At 36.0% G+C, this 23,652-nt stretch overlaps 1 protein-coding gene across 1 annotated transcript; it reads right to left on the bottom strand.

The window, feature by feature from the left end:
- Nucleotides 1-14,807: 14,807 nt before the first annotated feature.
- Nucleotides 14,808-22,103, bottom strand: LOC123561305 (uncharacterized). The gene is made up of 4 exons (XM_045353579.2): nucleotides 21,495-22,103; nucleotides 19,181-19,360; nucleotides 17,150-17,293; nucleotides 14,808-16,257 (listed from the first exon to the last, which is right to left on the bottom strand). Exons 1-4 carry the CDS (start codon nucleotides 21,811-21,813, stop codon nucleotides 16,148-16,150), a joined length of 753 nt encoding a protein of 250 aa, XP_045209514.2. The 5' UTR covers nucleotides 21,814-22,103; the 3' UTR covers nucleotides 14,808-16,147.
- Between the last annotated feature and the right edge of the window lie 1,549 nt (nucleotides 22,104-23,652).

Genomic DNA, 23,652 nt, shown 5'->3' with positions numbered 1-23,652 from the left:
CAATTACTGCTGATCCTTCCGTTATTCCAGATGTGTAAATTTACATTTACATAGGACAGCTCTCGGAAGAATTAGATCCAATGTTAAAACCCTAGTAGGATGGGCTTTGATGAAAATTAAGTACATCGATTTCTGAGAATGAAGAAATACAAGTGTAGTTATTCTGCTTATATACATATAGATTATTAAAAAGCTATTGTTCTGTAAACTTTATTTTGTTTAACTGTCAAATTTGCGGAACGTTTGGTCTTCAAATAATTGTTCTATGCTTCCAACGGATCTTTCACATATTTTATCATTTCGGAGCGGCATTCTACACGGCCGGGAATCACGTGACTACATTTGATAGTACTCACGGAAGAAATTGTAGTTATTCCTCATCATGGCAAAAGAGCCATTACTCTTGCACCAATGTTGCACGAATTAATTGCACCCGGTTTGTCAAGGAAAACATGGTACTTCGACTGAAATACATGACTAGTTTACTATAACATACCCAATCAAATGCTACCGATAACTAGTATCTCTAATGCTTGCTATTGTTACGGTTTCTGTAGAAATAACATCTGGGAAGTTAGAATCCTTACGTCGTTTTCACAACGGTAGGATGCACGGACCAGAGGCTATTTATATTTTGTTATGGGATACGAACTGGTCCAAAACTCTCAAAAACCGCATCTTACGGTTTAAAAGCGCATCATGCGGTTTATAAAGCGCATCTTGCGGTGCCTTAAACGCAAGATGAGCTGGATCAGTTTTGAACCGTTTGTGCGTGAAATACTAACCCGCATAACCCGCATCATGCGGTTTACCCGGCTTTAACCGGATGCAGTATAGTACGGTAGGGTATTGTTTTACTATCAACCAATGAGAAAGCTCGTTATTCATTTGAGCGCGATTTGCGAAAGACTGAACAAAAAAAAAAAAAACAACAAAAAAAAAAAAAAAAACAAACAGCCAGCTAATATCAAATAATGACAAATCAAAGTAATGGACATCGGAAACTTCCTTGAGCGAGTTCGAGTTGTATGGGGTCGATCAATAGGTCACTAGAAGTGTCACAGTCTCTAGATGCTTTAGACAGCGCCATTGTCCGGATGGACGCGTTGATTAGAAATGTCAATAGAATGACTGTATCCTATCCCGGATTAGTCCAAATAAATTGTACTCGCGAGTTGAATATCGTTATACTTTTTTGACTGGTCGATATCCCCATCCTCTAGGTAGACAGCGTGAAATATCAAAATGTAAAATCAGTCTACCCGAGGTCTCAATATTTAGACTAATCCCGGATGTGCAAACATTTTGACCGACTTGTCAGAAGCCATGGAAGTAGTATAAGAGTTAAAAAGGTTTGTAGATTATAATTGTTTTTTTTTCTGTCAAACTGAATACATGGTGACTAGTAAGAAACCCCCTCAAAAATGCCCATCCCTATCCACAAGTGGCTACCTCTAGACCCGGAATCTAGAGGTCCGGTTCCCGGACCTCCAAACAACCCGTTCTGGGCAGGCTAGAGGTCTGGTAATCAATATACATGTACTATTATAAACTGTAATACAGTACCAGCGTATAAGGTACGTAATTGCTGGTAAGGTAATTGCTGCTAAAAGTTATGATTAGTTGTCATAAAGTTACCTTTATTACGTTTATTTTTGTAAATATTTTATGTATAATTAGCTCTCACTCGAGTTCGATACATATTTAATATGAAACTTTAACAGCGATTTCCGGTAGTCACCGTTATTTATTTCCTCTCACTGTTATGCGTTTTGAAAAAGTAGCTAAAAATCCTATATGACAATGGGAAAATCGGAGTCTTCTATGACAAAGAGTTATCACTTGCAAAGACCGTGCAGTCTGTAGTTCAAAGCTCAAATTATGATGTCAAAGAAGTAATCTTGAAAGGTCATGAGTATGTTCCTGAGGCAAATAGTACTAAATGACCCATGCTGAATTTGCCCGAGTTAAACAGCACTTATTTGATAGTTTGAGTACCTTAAAGAAGATTATTTAATTTATTATATGCTGAGACAGCTAATGTTAACTTAAGAATTTAAAAGGTCTATTGGCACCGAGGCTTCATCCTTTTTACAGGAGGTGCAAAATTGTTGCACAAATTCTTGCACTAAAATGTCCACGCATACAAATATACATGCACGTACGCACGCACGAACACGTAAAGCAAAGCAAGACGGTGCCAAACTAGTTTGTTCTTTGTGCCCACTTGTTTTATTTTTTGTTTACCGCTTTGTTAATGTGTTTCTTGATTATTAGATCCTAAAGTGTGAGGTTGTTCACTGTTCAAGGTTTCTGACCATTTCTAAACGATGTTCCCATTTTCAGCGTGCCTTTTGTCCGTAGAGGTTTATATGTTATGTATATGTATATTGTATTGTGGTGTGCACTGGTATACCGACTCCACGTTTAGATACTGAATTAATTTTAGATATTATGAAACATTTTAATTTGAACATTTGGTAAATTTCGTTTAATTCGGGACCAAAGGAGTAACAACGACTAAGCCGTTTTAATTGCCACGTTTTCATCAACAGGCGTAAGACGAATCCAAAGCTAGGCGTAAACAGGCTTAACCTGGTTATAACAATGAGTACAAGTTGTCAAACAATACATATTTCTAAAGTAGAAATCAATATATTTTGCTAGAATATGTTTTGTATAATAATTTATCTGAAAAATCATAAGCCGTATTTATATATATATAAAAAAAGACCGAACATACACAAATCAACTGAATTGAAAAAATCTGAAAACATAACTTAGGTCATTAAAAATATATCGCGACGTTGAAAACAAAAAGCCTTATGTTTTATTGTTTAACCCACGATGAGTAGTCTCAATTCAAATTTCATATTTTTTCTTTGTAATTGCACTTCTAACGTACTAGAACTAAAATACGTAGTCTCCTGTCACAACCTTGCATTTGTTAGGAAAACTTTTGTGAAACTAAATACTAAAACAGCGAAACTATTTGACACAGCGAGGTTTATTTCTCATGAATGTACCCTTTAAGCGTATATCCGCCATTGACAATCATTTTCGGAATGTGTTGATAATTGTCAAGTTTTTAACTCTGTATCCGGGATCATTAACTCTTTTTGTTCACTTCATTGAAAACAGAATCCGGGATCATTAACTCTTTTTGTTCACTTTATTTAAAACAGAATCCGGGATCATTAACTCTTTTTGTTCACTTCATTGAAAACAGAAATTTTGTAAACGCATCTACCCACTCGGTTGCAAACGACCTTTAGAACATATTTTATTTTGTTTTCCCATACAAATCACAATCTTTTACTGATGTATGTAATTTAGAAATATTATATATTTACTGATAAACGCTGAATAGAATCTCTATTTTGCAAATGCGTCTACCCGGATGAAATTTTATTAATTTTAATTCATATTTACCAGTTTCTATAGCCTAAGTGTCTTGCAAACTATTCAAAGCCTGCAATAGCTGTATCATGTAATGGAGTTTGAGTATACATGCAATGAGATGTTGATATAAATTAAAACAAATATATGCTGTAATCCTGGTTGAATGAAATATTTTAGAAGAACCTTTGCAAGCAAAGAAAATAATACCAGACTCGATTTAATTAAGTCTAATAATGGGAGGTATTGAAATATATAACACCCCTCATGCACCCTTATACTGACTTAATCGGAGTTTACATTGAATGGAATCCGCAACACTGCAAGTACGCCCACCTTGCGCAACCAAGCAGACATAAAACATACTTGGTTTAATAAATTCTGACCATGAAGTAATGAAATGTTGTGCACAACCCTCATGCACATGAGTAGTGAATAGTTTCTTTATAATAGGGTCTAATATATTGTTCCCAAGTTTTGCAATAATTATCTTCCTTGAAACAAACTAGCAGACATTTTATGTGCCGAGTTTCTAAATATGTTATAGGGATAGTTTACAAAATTAGTCAATAACAAAATAGTAAAGATATAAAGACAGTAAGTCTTGGTATAATTCTTTAAACATTTAAAGATCACATACATTATTTGTCAATAAATAAAATTTCATGGCACTGTGAGGAATTTTTCCCTAATCTGTAGTAAGTTTAAGGTTAGGAATGACCCTCAAAATGGAAGCTTAGAGAGATAATGTGTGCAGTGTAAGAAGCATCCATGCAATAATTATTCCAGATATGTATTTGTCTGTCAAGCAACAACTTAAAATAAAAGATGTTTCTTAACATAACTGGTTATTTAACTGAAATGTTTAAATTCTTTATTAACCCGAACAAAATACTCTAATGTAAAGGATATGAATCTGCCCTGACCTAGCTGCACGTTTTTTTTTTTATCATAAATTGTTACTTGAAACCTTGAAAACATGATATAAAGATGGTAAAGAAACAAAGGGTCGCCTTTATATACGTTAGACCAATCTGAGATGTCGCCATTTAATGTAACATAGGATCCAAGGTCCTTATCTCACTTGATCCATTTAAGCTTGGTTGAACCGTAATTTTCACACAAATGAATTCGTCACGTGTGCGAAAATTTCGTACGAATTCCCCACACACTGCGTGACAAATACGTACGAATATGTCACAAGTAGGTATTGTGAAATTTTCGAGCCCCATTTTTAACCACCTCTTAGTACCAACGAAATTTTCACAAATATGTCACACATGTGTGAGGAATTCGTACGACTTTTTCACACATGTGACGAATTTGTGTGTGAAAATTACGGATCAACAGAGGGTCGGAATAGCAGAACAACTCCAGCAGAATAGCAGAATAACTCCAGCAGAATAGCAGAACGACACATTTCAAGGGCATATTTGGGGGGAGAGGGATCAAGGTCAAATTTATTTGTTTATTTATTTAATAGCAACATACTTGGTCGCAAAGAATTGCAACAAGTATTATAATTAACATTATATGTATAAGAGTATTTATTTTATAAAATTAATTACCGCCAACAATAAATCTGATTTTTTTCCCTGAAAATGTCCAATCGGATTTTTTTCCAGCTTTTAAAATGGGATTTTTTTTTATTTATCGCTGAATTCGTCTCAAACCCAGACAAAATTACTGTACAACAGAAAACTTAGTTAAATATACCATTTATTTCTTTGATAAAAATTCGGAAAAAATCCAGCACGCCGAAATATGGGAAAAATGTCCAACTGGATTTTCAAAAACTCCGATCGGACACCATATATCAAATCGAATTTTCGATCGTACAACATTTTTTAATTGATTTTTTTTTGTACATAAATAATTTTGAAATATTACAAAACTCATTCATTTATTGCTCAATGGTCCATAAACTACCATCCAAACATAAATAGAAGTTTCTAAGTCACTTAGAAATGGTAGTGAAGTTTGCCAAAATCCTGGTTTTGCAAAAATATCCTGGTGGCTGTTAATAACTGAATGTGGCGCCAACTGCTTTTCGGCGCCATAAAAATGTAAAAGGCATTCTGTTTGGCTGATCGTAAAATTGGTAACATCACCGGAAATGGAAGATAAAAAAACCGCATGATGCGGTTTATAAAAAGAACATGCATACAGGTTCAAATGTATAAAAAGCGCATCTTGCGGTTTAAAAGCGCATCTTGCAGTTTTAAAACCGCAAGATGCGCTTTTAAACCGGAAGATGCGGTTTCTAAACCGCAAGATGCGGTTTCTAAACCACAAGATGCGGTTTTGGGAATTTTGAACCAGTTCGTACACCATATTTTGTGCGTATTAATATCAATACAGTACAATATGTAAAATTGTACCGCACAGTATTACGGTGTTTTTATTTTTAGCAGTATGCAGTAAATAAACAATCGGAAGCATTCTCCTTTAAAACAAAATTATGCGAAGTTATTAAAGCTAGCTTGTTGGTGCAGGGGATGTGATCATTTTATAGTGATACTTTTGTCGGTTCTAATCTGCCATCCGTGATTTCTTAGCTCACCTGAGTACAAAGTGCTCATGGTAAGCTAATGTGATCATGCTGTGTCCGTCGTCCGTCATCAAACGACATCTTCTCCAAAACAACTGAATGAACTTTGATGAAACTTGGCATGAATGTTCCTTGGATGGTCCTCTACCAGTGTCTGACATATTTATAATCTTGACGGCGTCCAGAATTTTTTTCTGGCAGCCTAGCATTTTTTGTAGTTGTCCAAAACTTTAAACACCGAAAGTATATAAACTTGCTCTTAAACCGAATCCGACTTACTGAGATGCGAGAACCAAAGGTGTCTGTAACAATGTTTAGTTAATAAATTTATAAAGATCAAAATAAACCTGTGCGCTCGTTTCAAGTTCCGCAGACACATTCCTATCATATTAGGTCTACATATATATGAATGACAATAAATGTTTATTTTGATGTTGATATTGTCCAAATATTGTTATAGGCCCCTTTGGTTAAGAAAGTGGTAAATGATATCTTCCCAAAACAGGGTTTTTACATGACACCAAGGATGTCACCAAGGATGTCAACTTATGAATTCATATGAATATGAAATTATGGAGGGCCTTTATTTTAGGCAGTGGCTTGAGAACCGGAATCGGTTACCTGGACAACGAACTTATTCGTCCGGAACCGGTTCTCTAACCAAAGTACCGTGCATAGGCTAGGGAACCGGAATTTTATTTCCGTGCAAAAAGCTGCCGGAATTCACTTTCTTTCTTTTGGAAAATATCATGCATATTATTATCTTAACTGATTTTACCAATTGGCCTTGCATTTATCTGCGTTTACTGTGTCTCCTAAAGTGTACTCGCCGCATACCGTGTCCGTCATATTGGAATGATATTTTACGTGCATCATTTTTAGCTCGATTTAGAGCTATTGATCGGCGTGAAGTTGACAGTACAGCAGTAGCAGCAGTAGAAGCAGTTAACTGCTGCTACTGCCAGCAGTAGGAGCAATTTACTGCTGCTACTGCCAGCAGTTAAATTAAATACTACTACTGCCAGTACTTATAGCAGTTAACCGGCAACAGTTACAGCAGTTAATTGCATGTACTACTAGCAGTTAACCACTACAGCAAGCAATTACAGCACTTCAAAATGCTGTTATACCAGTTTGATGTTACTGGCATCAGGTATTTGGTATATCAGTGTCCTACATGTAATACTGCCAGCAGAAATTGTGTCACTAAATCAGTTTATCAGTTTCCTGTAGATGTTACTGCCTCGTCATTTATTTGTATAGTTAGATATTTCACTCAATGCAGTTTCATCTGTTTTCTATATGATATAAACATCTCCTGAATAAGGGATTTATGAGGTTTAATTAGTTTCATATCAAGGTCAAGAAGGCGTAATAGAGCGCCATCTAATGGAACGTCAAAACATTACGCTTGATGACGCCACGTCTTTGCGTTCTAAGCGTTGACGGCAAACAGCTTGTTTGCTAAAGATTTCATTTCGCATCCAGTTTTTTTTTTTATCATTTTCAAACAATTTAGTATTTACTTGTAGTTCATAAAAGGGGTAGATATAACTACTGCCCACTTTAAATATCTTTTCTGATATTCTTTTCCATCAAAGCTAGAACGAACGCATTGAAGAAGAAAAACAATATATATGTTTAGAGTAAATATATGGCTAAGATTTTGTCAGCATTTGACCGCATTCATATTTATCGCTCAGATAAAAACTTCCAGTTTTAATCAGCATGTTTTTTTTTTCAAATATGAAAAACGTGAATATTATGACTGGATATAGCCACAAAATCGATGCCATTTTCAACTTTAGCTTGAAACAACAACCGGATGATATGAATGAACCGAAGCATAAAATATGAAAGATCGGTGCCGTCTCTAGACTTTTACGTAAAACTTTAGAACCCGGGTCCCCCGAAACATGATCGCTCAGAGTCTGTTTTAAAACAGCACTATCAAAAAAAAAAAAAAAAAAAAAAATATATATTTTTTAAATATGAATATGAATAAACGAGAGAGAAGTGATAACAATTAACTTCCGCGTTTCAAAAATTAACTGCTAACTTCAGTTTTTTTCTTTTAAATATATTTGATTGCTCTTTGTTTCATACATAAAATAACACAAGCATATCTTATAAACAAAGAACAAAAAAAAAAAAAAAAATAAGAAACAAAAAAAAAAACAACAACAAAAAAAAAAACAAACAAAACAATTGGGTCGGGCTATAAATTATTTCAACACCGGCATATACAGCCATTACCACGATGTTAACTTTCACCTTTTTAAATGAACATTTTAAACCATGGTTAACAAATATATGCATTTCCAGTTTTGAAACTTTAAATACAAGTGACCCAAGGAACAAAAATGGTTAGCAATTAGTCTCTTGTCTAAATCATCCAGTCAAAAATTACCCCCACCCCTCATATCGGACCGAATGACACCCTTTTCGGAGGGTCGTCCGTCAATCAAGCGATCATAGGTTTGGTGTCCGGTACGATCACTCTATCCGTGATTAAAGTTTTTCAATGGGACAGTTGTTAGTTACTGTGGACAAAGAGTTTAGTGCTTGTAGCAAAATAAAATGTTGATGAAAACGGGCGTAAAACCCAAACACAAACAATATTTCTTCACGGCTAAGTCTGACTTTTAAGTTGGTCGAAATATGAAGAGTCAAATCGACATGAAATTAACGACATACGTTAAAAGGGTGCGGACATGAAGTAAAGAAATAATTGCATTTATGCATCTGATAAACCTTAACTGTGTTGGGTTTACGCCGTTTCTCAACATGAACAACCTTCAAATTATGCCACCCCGGACCCACACCCGCCTCACACCTCGACCCGGGCTCCTCCCAAACAAGAGTTTTCCCGGAATGGCGGCCACCTGTGCCTGGTGGGGGACAACCTTCTCTACAACGGCCACCCGGTCCGATCCAAAACTAAAGGTCTGGGGCAGATGGGGGCGTCCAAACTGAAAAAATGAAAAATTCCGAAAATGGCCTAAAACCAACTTTGAGACCCGCTCACGAATAAACAAGAGTTTTCCCGGAATAGCCAATATGCTGGCCCTCCATAGACCGCCACCTTCTACAACGACCACCCGGTCTCAACCCTAACTAAAGGTCCCATAGGGACCTCCTATTAACTGCTGGAACGATTTTAGGCCACCCCGGACCCACGCCTGCCTCACACCTCGACCCGGGTTCCTCCCGAGCAAGAGTTTTCCCGGAATGGCAGTCACCCGTGCCTGGTAGGGACTACTACCCGGTCCGATCTAAAAGTAAAGGTCTGGGGCGGAGCTGGGGGCCCCCAAACTTCTCACTTATCCCAAATCTACATTATGCGATGGATTAACACCTAAATCTAGTTGAGTCCTATTTCACGGCTACTAAACGCTAGCGCCACCACCAAATTGTGGTGATAAGGAAAAGAGCTATCGACATTTCCGTGGTGCAGCTATCGCCCGTTTCAACTTGTAAACACGTGAGTAAAATTTATATTTTATCTTATATTTTTATTGATAGAACTTTTTTCGCAAATCGGAGAATGTAGTTCCGTGTAACAACACTTTTACTACAGGTTGGCTGTGATTTCATTAAAATAATATGCAAATTGTGGTATCAGGAGCTTTTCTCCCGAATCTGACAGTGGCACATTTTCATATCGGCCAGTATTCGAATATCATTCCGATGAATAGACACACTGTAAGAACATATCTGCGCATGCAAATGGTGTAGAAATGATGAATAATTATATACGCACACATCATGAATAACAGAATCTCTGGTTAGAAGAAATAGAAGAAATAAACCAGGATTTTTAAAAGTGGTGGCGCTATAACTCTAGTGATGGCGCTATACAGTAGTGGTGGCGCTGTTACGGCATTCAGTAATACGAACTGCTGACGCATCCGGAACAAAACAAACACCAACATTCTCTAATTGATAATTTTCCTGCAAGGAATTAAGTTATTAAAGAAAGAAAAACACGATCATAGTTTACTTACCATTATGAAACATTCTCTATCCAAAAAAAAAAGAACAAAATACTCACAGACTCTTGGGACTCTTGTAGTCAAAGTAAATATTTTCCTTTGTTTAAACTGTTAATGTAGAATTTTTTCTAACCTTTAAATATTCTACTTAAATACAAATGTAAGTGTACTTTAAATTCAGGTCAAGAAAAATAGTAGTAGCAACACTTTTATTTCAAATAAAGATTTGTGTCCAGGTAATAATTTGAAGATAGTGTAGAATTTATTTGTTATATTAAGATTCTGAAAGTTACTCCCCTTTGTTTTTATACGTCGTTTGCAGGTCATTGTAAACAAAAGGCCTTTCTGAAAAGTGAGTACAGTACATTTTCAATTCCAATCGATTAAATATGATAAATCAATAGAGCTTAGATGTGCAATCTGAATCCATATGCGATCATGTAGCGTTTACTACATGTATTTTGTCTAGTAACGTAACTTGGGTGTAGTGTGGGATAGGTTGATAACATCGATTATTGTAGCCGTGGCATGCAGACAGACATTTTCATATATTAAAAGTGAATATATCAGTCACTAATCATATACAACAGCGCCACCACTACTGTATAGCGCCACGACTTGAGTGATAGCGCCACCACTTTCCAAAATAGTCGTGTTTTAACTTTTTACTGTTTTTCGTAATTGTTTGGTGTATGGGAATACGTGTAATTCATTTCTACACCATTTGCATGCGCAGGTATGTTCTTATAGTGTGTCTAATCATCGGAATGGTGTTCGTATGTTGGACGATATGAAAATATGCCAATGTCAGATTCGGGAAGAAAGGTCCTGGCACCACAATTTGCATAATATTTTAATGAAATTACAGCCAACCTGTAGTAAAAATGTTGTTACACGGAACTACATTCTCCGATTTTCGGAAAAAGTTCTATCAATGAAAATATAAGATAAAATATAAATTTTACTCACGTGTTTACAAGTAGAAACGGGCGATAGCTGCACCACGGAAATGTCGATAGCTCTTTTCCTTATCACCACAATTTGGTGGTGGCGCTAGCGTTTAGTAGCCGTGTATTTGTCTTTACGGAGCCAGGAAATCCGATTCTACCGCAAAAACTTTTTGTCAATATTTATTCCTATCTTCCCTTCAATTATCATTTAAAAGATCACATTGAATATATATGCCTATAGAATACATTTACTCATTTTATTTAGAAAACGTGCCGGGCCAAACTTACTTTAAGTTTTCACTACTTTACCATAGGCGTAGGAGCAGGGGGGTGGGGGGACAGGGAGGGCACCCCTTTCCCCAATTTTGAGCGTGAAATAACAGTACAGAAAAGGAAAAATGCCAATTTGAGACAACATTTAGATGTACTGATAGGGTTCTACTTGATGTGATGTCTATTGTGAAGAAGGGGAAGGTTTTTATTTTACACAACATATCTGATGTCAGTAATATCATCAAACTAGTGTAACAGCTTATTAACTGCTGTAACTGCTGGCAGTAGCTACTGCTGTTACTGCTGTACTTCCAACTTCAGGCCGATTAATTATTATGCTTGATGGCGTCATATGTTTCCAAAGGTTTACTAGTGTAGCAGCTGTAAAAGGTATCCACTTACTTTGACTCATGGTTGCTATGTTTCCTAGTCCTTTTGTTTGGAGTCTAATTGATTTTACTACCATACAATTCAGCTCGAGTGAGGGGTTTCGCATATTTCGTTACTTCTAATGAAAATACACTATGAATATAATTTGTGTGATATTCTAATTCTTATTATCATTTATAAGTTGGTAAAAAGTTCTTAATGTGATACAGTTTGGGCTAAAACTATACTTCGCTCAATGATTAATGCCTCTTCCCTCTTACAAAATATTTAGTCTTTTAACATACAGTTAATATTTAGTCTTTTCCCCTTATATTCAATCAGGGCTGTTATATTTCGATCTTCTCAGATCGTTCAGCACGACTTTTATGTCATGTTATTGGTACTGTTTAGTTTCTCAACATGACCATTTAGGCCTGTGTGGTTCCAACACTCCCGTTTTCATAGCCTAGGGTATTGTATAATCACCCCTTGGATATGGTGCCTGCTTTTTAATTTTGTCTTTTGACAGTTCCTGTGATACGCAGGCTCCATAACCTCAGATCCCCTTCCTAAATTCCAGTTAGTTAAGTTCTGCCCATTGTTTTCTCGTTTGGGACGAACCCTTTACTTTACCTGGGGACCAAACGCCGCTCTTCATGGAATTACACGCCTCAACACGTATATTATTGAAGGTTCCATGTTCATCGCCGTTTGAATACATCTGCGGATGTCTCTAAATTACTTTTTGTACTTTTAGCATGTCTAAATGTTGAGTTCTGCTCAACCAGGGGCTAGAGGGCGTAGACGGTAGCATGCATTTCCACTACCGTCCATGAACAGGCTGTATATCGAACCGAGCCTGCAACATTTTCGTTCTTGTCGTGTTGAGCGACCTGTGAAGTTTCCACTTTTCTCTATTTTATGACAGACTCCTGACAACCTGACAATTAACTTCTCGTTTTCTAGTGAAACAATTAAACGATATGGAAAATAATACATAAAACCTGATTCAAACCTACTATACATAATCCTAAGTAAACTGATTTCTCTATGTCATATCTGCTCTACTCAAAATTAAGAAGTAGAAATATAATCGTAAGAAGCACTGAGAATAGCATACGCAGTCAGAGGCCACCTACAATAAAATATGTAGTTGAAAGATACAGTAGACGCCAATATACATTCTAATAATATGAAAATGATAAAGAAAACCCCAAATTTTTAACACGCTTCGTTGCATCTATTGTTTCTCTCTGTGAATTTCAGGGCTATGCATTGCCACTCATGAAAACACACAACTTTAATCCATGCCTTAAACGATGTTCATTTTGTCACACTTTGTATGTCAAAATAACGAATAAATTTCGATCCATTTACACGCGTTCGTACACACTGAATGCATCAGTAAAATGACTCTTGAACGCAAATTGTCAGTAAAAAAATGCTACAGTCCGATAAACAAACATATTTACTAACACTCGCCACTAATGTTATATTTATATTTCACTTAACACAGACGAAAATCAGTTCCAAGTAAATTTTAAAAATATTTCCCCCACCATCCTCCATCTTTACTGGCGCGTGCTATTTGACAGAACGGGTGATGTAACAAGTGATTTTAAAGCGTTTAGCCAATCAAATCATTTGTTACATCACCGGTTCTGTCAGTTGCACGCGACATGGAAAATGGAGTGTGTTGGCGAAAATGTTTTAAAATTTACTTGGAACTGATTTTTGTCTATGTTAAGTGAAACAGAAACATTTCAACAGTGGTGAGTGTTAGTAAAATATGTTTGTTTATCGATCTGTAGCAATTACTCGCCGATAATTTGAATTTAAGATTCATTTTACTGATGCATTCCGTGTGTACGAACGCGTGTAAATGGATCGAAATTTATTCGTTATTTTGACATACAAAGCTTGACAAAATGAACATCGTTTAAGGCATGTATTAAAGTTGTGTGTTTTCATGAGTGGCAATGCATAGCCCTGAAATTCACAGAGAGAAACAATGGATGCAACGAAGCGTGTTAAAAATTTGGGTTTTTTTGTTGAGTGAGGTAGTTGAAGGGCCAATAGAGAGCAATTTCCCTGGTCACAGTTATATATCTATTGACCAATGTTTTTGCCCCCAGTGCCTTAGGACTATTTATTATGCCATATTAAGGTGACCCACACGTGTCGGACCCCTTTGTACATGTATAGGTATGTGTGTGTGTGTATGTGTGAGTGTTAATCAATCGTTTCATCCTAACTTGTCCCTTTTACCGATGCCTTATTATAGACACTTATATACTTGTCTTTTTTTGGTCAATAAGTCACAGTGACCTTGAGACTGAAAACGGTTTCCATCGATAACTTAAGAACGAGTGGCCTACAGACGTCAAACTTCATAGAATTATTGCCTGTGGTCAGAAAATGATCCTATTGTTTTGGGGATCAGTAGGTCAAAGGTTAAAGTAACGGTGGCTCTTGGACGGAAAATGGTTTCCGCTCGATAACTTTAGAACATTTTGGCCTGCAGGCGTCAAACTTCATTGGATAATTGCCTCTTGTTTTCGGGGTCAGTAGGTCAAAGGACAAAAGTCTGTGATCTTGGGGTGCGTGTTTTACAAACGTTTTAAAGTTAACAAGTTTGTTATTGTATTTCTATAAGTTTTATGTTTCAATTCTTTGTAACTGAACAATAGTCTTGTCGAGAAAACACATATTACATATTCACTATCAAGAAATCAAAGCCTTGAAATGTCTGATGGTTGCGGGTTTTTGGTAGATTTATTTTCTGTTTAAATGCCAGTCTATAGATGAATATACATGAATGAGAAACAAATACAAATTTAATGTGCCTCATATCTAAGATGAACTCTGTCTGACCCAGCTTGTGATGTAACTATGGGCTGGAATACCTTATCATTGATAGATCTTATATAATCTAAATGGTCAGTGTGAGTGGATACAGGTTGAATAAGAACTGCTTGTTCATTGATAATTCATCCGCACTGTTCATGAATGGGACTATTTTGTGTAGCACATGAACATCCTTTGGATGTGATTCGGAATAAAATAAAGATGCTATGACTGTCAGAAATACACTTTAACTTTGGTAGCGGGATAAACCCGCAACCAAAAATCAAGATATAGAGGATATTTGTTTGTTTCAATGTAAGATCGAAATAAATTTCACCGAGTGAACACTATAATGCAAATATTTTCACGACTGTCGCAGCCACGAGTGAAAATGTAAAGACTAATAAAGACAAACGAAAACAATACAATTTCAATTTATTCTCATTAAATGCACGTGTAAGAACTGTTGCTAAAGCAGAAAAAAGCTTGGCAGTGCCAGAATGTGAATTAAGAAACACAAAACAAATCAAAGTGCAAGCCTAAAAGAAATGAAGTATGATAATGGTTGGCGAGAGAATTTTATCTGAATTAACGTACGATACAAAAATGTGACATCGTCATAATATCACGCGTAAGTTTATGAATCATGTAATGACAAAATTCAGCATGTAATCCGTCCTGTCAGCAACTAAAGATATAGAACAATAGGTCATTAGGAACCTCAGTCTCTTTTTTACAGAGCTTGAAGCGGGTGTGGAAGAATGATAAAACTCCATAGAGACGGTAGGCAGCTGACAGCTATTACAGTCGAAAACTCACACATCCGAGTTTTATAGATATCAACTTTACCTGCAAAGGTGGGTAACTGTGAAGATATTTCAATTACGAAATGATCTGATGTATATGTTCGTGGAGTAACTGCCTTTTAGCCCTGTGATAGTATTCACATAGCACACATTATCTCCCCTGGTAGCCATTTTAGGGTTAATACTTATATAAACACTGCTACAGATTAGACAAGAATTTATCTTCTGTTTACCGATAAAAGAATGTTCTTGTATTGTTGCTATGTATGTAATCTCTGCACATAGGAAGGCATTTGACAAGTGTCTATTTTTTGTCCTTAGATTTTTAACTGATTTTGAAAAGTATCGACACGTTTAACACCGAAATGGCTGCAAGATTTGCAAAGGGAGTTAACTATTACGGTAACCTTGAACTAAGTCTGTCTCATCTCATTTTGGACCTAAATTTTGGGCTGATATAAAGTAATGGAAAGGGATCAACTGACATAAAACATGTTTTTGTGAATTAAAAAAGTCACCTTCGGGAATTTCAAAGATTTGTGCAACAGTCGTTTTCACATGCGACTGAATTTTATTTTCTATACGGAAATTCGCTGTTGTTTATTTCTCTGTTTTGGAGATTTAAGGGAAATTTCGCGTGTTACGTTTCGAAATCACAAACTCTTGATTTACGACTTCATTGAATAATTAAATATCTAGAGATATTAACCTTCTAGTCTCAACGATGACTTTTGACAATGTTAGATCTGGAACAACTGATACGTATTAGACCTTCCTGGTTAGATTCAGTATAAATAAGTCATCGGAGGTCCAAATTTCTTTGAGACAGACTTTACACATTGTCCTGAAATTAGTGTTGATATTGCTGTTGTAAGTGGTGTTGATGTTGTTGTTGAATAATAGACTGTATACAATGGCGTAGGCAATAAAAACAATTATTCTGCATTACAAAGAGCTTTAAATAGCCTGGTTTGTATATGCCTCCGCACCATTACCACTCCTAATACGGCAGACAATCATTATAGGTATAATTAGTGCCAGGAGTACTCCAAATGAACTCCCAACTCCTGAAAAATAACAAGATAAATAAAGGTAATGGACATGTAATTTGCAATTGAATAATTACCATTACACGTAGGTTTTGAACATTACGGAATGATTACTATTACACATATATTTTGTTAGGGAATGATAACTTGTTCAGTAATTGAATAATTAATCAGCGATCGACAAATTAACACCCAGCCCTACGTCAAGTCCGTAAATCATTATTTGTCATGTTTGTTTCGAAAGAATAGATGAAACGCTGTCAAAATTCTTTTCAAATAAACATAAATCTAAATTTAATTGAGGTCTTAATATAAGTAAAATATACAACAATAACCTCAAAACCCGTACTTCTGCGAAATCAGGATGGAAAATATGCTTGACGTATTTGTAAAATGTACCAATACATACAGGTAATGTTAAGCTAAATCACGAATTAAACACCGAGATAATAAAAAATGTAAGTAACTCCTGTAGGCTGCGATAAATCAGTATACAATCTGATTATAAGATCAAGCTTGTCGGCATTGTCCGGATCTTGCTTTACTACGAAAACTTTACGCATTTTCACACTCGCCATTTTTGATTAATTTTCTTCTGTCATTCGGCTCCGATTTTCACTAAAACTTTTCGGTCGATCTCGATAATCTGCGCAGCAAAAAGCAAGACCATTCTCTACATACTGAATGGTCTAAACGATATTTAAATCGTTATGGAAACGAAATAGTAATTTCTTTAGAAGCTGCTTGTTATATTTATCGTCAATTGTCATCGTAGATTTTACGTCCTTGCTATTACAACTAGTTTTGTTAAGGAATGATTACTTTTACACATAGGTTTCTTACGGAATGATTACTATTACATGAAGTTTTGTTCAGGGGGTGATTACTATTACACATGATGTATACATACCCAACATAACGATGGAAGCCGAAGAACCGACTGAAAATGTCAATATGTCTCTTATTTCCGGTTTATTAGCCTCCATTTGATTTTCTTTTTCAAAATTAGCATTGTTGTGGTTCTGGATACCCACCGCTGTAAACAATAGTGCACCTGAAAACAATATATTATACCAGATTTATGTATTATACCAAGTTTATTTAGCGCCCTTTTCCTGATAAACATGTTTAAGGCGCTTTACACAGCGCAAACGCAGCCACTAGTACAGACACATAGCGATCTGACCAGAGGGGCAGATTGAAACAAAGCCTTCAGAACTGAGAGAAAGAAATCCTTTTTAGATACAGGCCTGTCCGACTAACTTAGACTAGCTCTTTGCGAATAGACAGTCTGGTTCTTTAACGTGCCCAGTGTATAGCACCACTATACGCGAAACCCTCTTTCCTGGTCTCTTAGTGGGGTGGGAGATACTCAAGAGCATCACAGAAATTTCTAGTGCCTGGACTGGGATTCGAAAACGGGACCATTGGATTAACAGTCAAGCGTGTTACCACTAGACGACCGGGTCACAAAATGTAAAGGTTACTAGCTCGCCTTTAACCTGCGTTAACATAATTAACGTTCCGAATCACGAATTTGGAATTGAAGTTAAAACTGCTAAACACTATTTTTTTTTCTAATTTCAATACATAAACACTAAGTTTCTCTTCCGCATTCTTGACTAAAATACGTGCGCTATTCAACCGATAACTTCGTGCGCGGTTGTGAAATCTATTTAAATAATCAGACAGCATTTATTAGGAAAACAAATTAATCATATTCGGTATTTGTTTGTCTGAATTGTTAAAATGATCAGAAAAACTTTTTATGAGACTTTATTCGCTAAAATTCTCAAATTGTTTGTGTCCTTTTATTATTTTTAGAAATCCTATAAACCTATATAGTTTGAGAAAGTTCTTTAAAATCTCTAAACAGACAAAACAAGTGATCAAAATTCTTAAGACAACAAAAATTTTAGGTTACTGAAATGAATAACGTATCTTACAAATCTCTCAGATTACAAGCTAAGGGTAACCTATACAGTAAACCATGTTGCAGAAAATTGATATCTTTTATACCCTTATCTATGCAGTAACCACATAATCATACAGATAATGTCATAAAACTGAAACTCTTTTAATTTCAAAAATCTGTGACAGTAATGAATAATGAATAAAATTTAATAAAAATGTGTATAATCTTGTTCAAATAAAAAAGGATCACTTTATTGACCTGTTTATCATGAATTCGCAAGCAGATGACTGTAAAATAGCAAACAAATTGCCGGTGATTTCCGTAAATTTCCGGTGACCCAACATTTCACTTTCCAACAAATGATGGACTATGATCAGTTTTGTTGTAGCCGTTTACGTATCTAAAGGACCTTTCCAAAATATGTGCACGTTTAACACTTCCTAAATATGATAAAAAAAGGATAAACAACTTTAACTATTTTAAAATTACATAAAGTTTTTTTTTCGTTCTAAGTATTCCTGCGCAGCGATTACTTCCCATAGCGCTACATTTACCGTGCTGTTAGGGGGGTCCGCACTGCGCGTTGCATCGTTCCTGCTCTGCAAGACTCCCAAAACGAAGAAAGAAATGCTCAGTTCCTTTTGGTTATATTATAATTATTATTTGCTTTACTTCAATCTTGATTGAGACACTTTTCAGTACTTGATAGCATTTCGTTGATATAAGAATCAAAATGTATATAGCCAGAAATTCGCAATGGCAGTGGTCAATATCTTCTTTAAAAAAAAAAAAAAAAAAAAAAAAAAAAAAAAAAAAAAAAAAAAAAAAAGGACTATACTAAAAAGCCTTATATGACTCATTATACCATATTCCTTCAACAATTTGGAACTTTGTTGTTTTCGGCCCCTCAAACTGTAACAATGAGAAGGAACTTTTTATTTGGTGTAAACAGTCCTCCTATGTTACCTCCCAGTTATGATCAGAAATTGATTGTTGGGAGTATCCCCGTATATGTAGATGTCTTACCTGATATGATCCAGCAAACTATGCAGGAAACTGCGCTCACTGTGTAAGATCCCGTAGTTTCATTCGGCTTAGTCTTGGCGAAAGCGTATGTTAGCGCTAAGCTGCATATTCCTAGCACTCCACCGACTACTGTTAGAATCTTTTGCGGGAGAAAACTCTTCAGAAATTCCTTCCCTTGTTCTGAAACACAGAACCAAAGTTTATAAACGGGTTTAATATGTTTTGCACTTCTTTTAATAAAACAGATACACAAGGTTATCTATCGGTCAAAAATAGCAAATTTAAAATAAAACTTTCAAAAAATGGAGCATGTACCATATGATAGGGTTATTATAACAGTAGCTCGATCTGGGATGCTGTATTCGGCTCGAGTGGATTATGTAAGATCGGATCTGACGAGGCGCGCAAGCGCCGAGTGTGATCCGAATTGCAAATCCACGAGAGCCGATTACAAAATCCCAGATCTAGCTACTGTTAAAATGACCCTTTTATTATATACCTCTACCTTTTTGTTTGTTGTTTTGTTATTGAACGAAATCTTCAATGTTTATCGATATTAAAATGGAACTAAGTGAAGTTTTTATGCGCGCTATTTATAAAACTGTGTCAGGTCATGCATATTAATGAAAGTAGTCAGGCAGGTACAATGCGGAAGGTACAATACGGATTTTATTCTGCCTGTTCATATTTAATTGTGAAATACAAGCCATTTTTTTTAAGAATTTGTGTAAGTATATAATAAAGTTGTGAACTCGTGAACACTCGGCTATTTCTGTGTATAGATCTGGTGCAGTTGTTCTGCGCATGTCACAAAATCATTATTATCGGAGCGCACGACAAAAAAATACACACATTTGTGCATGTCCACACGCATTTAGTGTATAATACCGGTATGTATAATATACTGACTAAAGGTTAGTGTTAGTATTACCATAGTTACAGAATATATACATTAAAGATACTCTTCGTTCCAATCGCTTGAATCCGGTATAAACCGGAGTCTGGTATATATCACTGGCGCACCAGACCTGTTTTTAGTCACAGCCATTCTTATTTAGGCAATTCGGCATTCTTCGGACGTAAACGCGCACATGGCTTTCTTTAAAATCCGGACATTGCCGAAATCGCGTATGGAGAATATATGAGCCGCGCCTGAGAAAACCAACATAGTGGCTTTGCGACCAGCATGGATCCAGACCAGCCTGCGCATCCGCGCAGTTGCTTTTCTCATGGCGCGACTCAATTATATGAAAGAATACGTAATATGCTGATTGTAATTACATGTCTACTACCTTCATCGTTTTTCTCTGTAATAATTTTAACTGAAGAGAGAAGAGATTTAAGCATTTTGAAGTGGTCTTGAATTTGGAGGATACAAAACCTCATCCTTCCATATTGTGGTGAAATCACTTTTAACCATCTTTTGTATTGGCTCGTTTTTTCTTAGTAATCATAAATGATAGCCACAAATATTGTTTTCTATGGTGGCTGATTTCTGGAATTTCGTGTGTTCGTGTCGGCGAGGCGAAATGTCGAAGTAAGGAAAACACGAAAGGTCGAAATAATGCATATTTGTCGTGTGTTCGCCTTTCGACTTTCGAGAGGCGAAATAACGAAACTTCAGAGGCGAACACACGAAATGGCAGAAATCAGCCACCATAGTTTTCCAAATTATGGCAAGTCACAAATTATGTAAAAAAAAACAACTAAACAAAGTGCGGTGGACCGAAATGTTATTTAAGCGAATCTCTATGTATAATATGCTCACGACTTTAACTAGTAAAATGATTAACTTTATAAAAATCACTGGTCCATATAGTTGGTGCTATATGACCAGTCAATATTCAACACATCTTTAGTGGACTAGAACAATAATTCTGTTAAGCATTGAACATCAATGTCCATTTTTTTCTGAACAGAACACAAAGAGAACATGGTTTTACAGAACAAAACAGAACATACCGGTAACAGAAAGAACATGTGATGCATATTAGTATATGATGTGCACAATAAATGTTAGTATTAGATAAAATTATCATGTCAAAATCTAAAAAAAAACCCCAAAAAAACTGAAAATTATTTTCTGACATCATGTCATAAAAAATACTGATTGGGTTGCCGGTCAATAGTCTAAACTACTTACCCTCGAGATTCTTACCCCGGGCAATAGTTTTGACTTTTTAATCGGAAAGCCTCTCAATACATGTATACTACTTACAGCAATTAACTGGTCCAAGTTTTTCTGGTATTTATTATTTTATTTAGAGACCCTTTATGGGAAATTTACATTTAGACAGATCACTAACAAACCTACCTTTGAAAGTGCTATTAGACATAGCAATGGCCTTGTGTAATTGCTCAATAGTAGCTGTTTTACATACTGTCGCTGGCTTGGCTTGGATGGCCCTAAAAATGGAATTGCTTTCTTCGGTTCCGCAAACCGTGACTGTCCATAATCCAATAGATACCGAGTCCTTTTTCTTATATGAACTGACACCGCGTTTAATATGTATGTCCGTATGATATCTTAGCCATGCTTCGGTAAAACAGCCGACCACTTCAAACATGATTGCAAACATGCCGACGAAACATAGAATAAAACATATCAACATTTGTTTTCGATAATTATCCATCGTGTATATCCTTCTTGCCCTAAAATGTATGTTTCATATGAATACAGTAGCGGATATATACGAGTAAGTGAACTTCCAAGTAATAGAAAGAGCATTGAAACTCGAGGGTAAACGGTTTGTACGAGGAGGCGTAGCCCCCGTGTATAAATCGTTTACCCGAGAGTTTTAATGTTCTTTCTGTTTTGTATCATAGCCATCCATATATGGTAGTTCAGTAGGCGTTCCACATTGCCATATACAGCAGTTCAGTGAGTACTTAAAATCCTTGCTTTACAAATGTGTAAATCTCAGGTAAAATAAACCAATGCGAGCGCAGAAAATCAATAAAATGCACTTCGCTGTCTGCTGTTAGAGACACGGCCATACAAGCTGGCATACTTTCCTATCCAACAGTGCGGTAACTAGCGTGCGGGTATTTAATACCAGCACTCTTTTTAAGGTAGCAGATGGCGGTTTTTTCTAGTACTTCGGACTTCCAAGCGATGTGGCCAAGTCAGACGGCTTCCGATATCTTACGAGATGCAGACCTGAAAATAAAAAGATACCGGTTTACATCTTACTTGAAGAAGAAATAAAATACATAGTAAACTTCATACAAAGCATAGATTTTTAAATCCACAAGCCACCTGAAAGATAATTTCAGCCCGCGAAAATACATGACATTTCAGCCCAAATTAGCCATATCTCCAACTGGCCTTAAAATGTTAGGGGAAATGATAGAGCCAAATGGCCACTTGCATTCTGTACTCAGTTTCAAGTATTACTTGCAGAGCTGGACAAAAATACCTGTCAACCGATTACTTTTTTCACTATTTTCAACTGTGTGAGGCCTATATGACATTTGACAGTTCACGAGACGCTCAATGCTGATAGTGGTATATATGCATTTCAAGCAGTTATATGAAAATGAAGCCATCAAGCTTACATTCGCATCTGCCAGAATTTCTGCAATATACCATTCTTAAACTTGTTAATCACAAACTCACATCAACAAATATTTCAAACATCAAAACAGCCTTCACTTCAAGGTTTTATCTCTAATGACAGATTTTGAATTCGAATCTGTGGCTGGAAACTACCAACTGCTACCTTTAGTTACCGCACCCTGCGCTCAGTGTATACGATTTACCTGCACCAAATTTGTTAAGAAAAAACACCGAGCTATGATACAATATTATTATGTTAACTTTATCAAACACGCCGCTTGTCACCTTTTAAGGCAAAGGAAAGTTGGAAGATTTCTTTGTTTTCTGTGTGCCTCGAAAAAAAAAACTTTTAGATTTTCACTTGTAGCATGAGGTGATAGATCTATTTCCTAAACTTAAAGAGAAGTTCAAGAATTGCTATTCAGTTCATCAAAAATGGACACCAATAGGCGTGTTTGGAGGTTTGCAGAGAAAAAAAGTTATAGAAATATCAAACATGTAAAACACGTATTATACTGAGGAGAAGGCTGAATCTTATTAACGGAACCTATAATTTCAAGGTAGGTGCATTCACCTTAAATAAATAGTCACAAATCTGCATAAGAAATACGCAGTGCATAAAACAACTATCGTGGGGAAAAGACTTTGTTACAAAATTCCAGTAAGCATATTCATAAACTGTATTTGACTTATTGGCCTTTATTTTATTATAATAAATAATATAATAAGCAGGCTGGCGTTTGGTAGGATAGTTCAAGCATAGCAAAAGTTCCTTCTAGGGCACATTTATATAAATATATAGTGATCATCTTGTAAAATTTTGGCTGCAACGTCTGTTGGTCATCAGTGTGTGGAACCCCAGGATCAGACACAAGGACAAGACCATTCTACCTTATTGACATTCCGTATCCCC

Source organism: Mercenaria mercenaria, chromosome 10, assembly GCF_021730395.1.
Source record: "Mercenaria mercenaria strain notata chromosome 10, MADL_Memer_1, whole genome shotgun sequence".
NCBI lineage: Eukaryota > Metazoa > Mollusca > Bivalvia > Venerida > Veneridae > Mercenaria > Mercenaria mercenaria.
The sequence above is the reverse complement of the archived record's forward strand: the minus strand, read 5'-3'. Positions and strand labels throughout refer to the sequence as shown.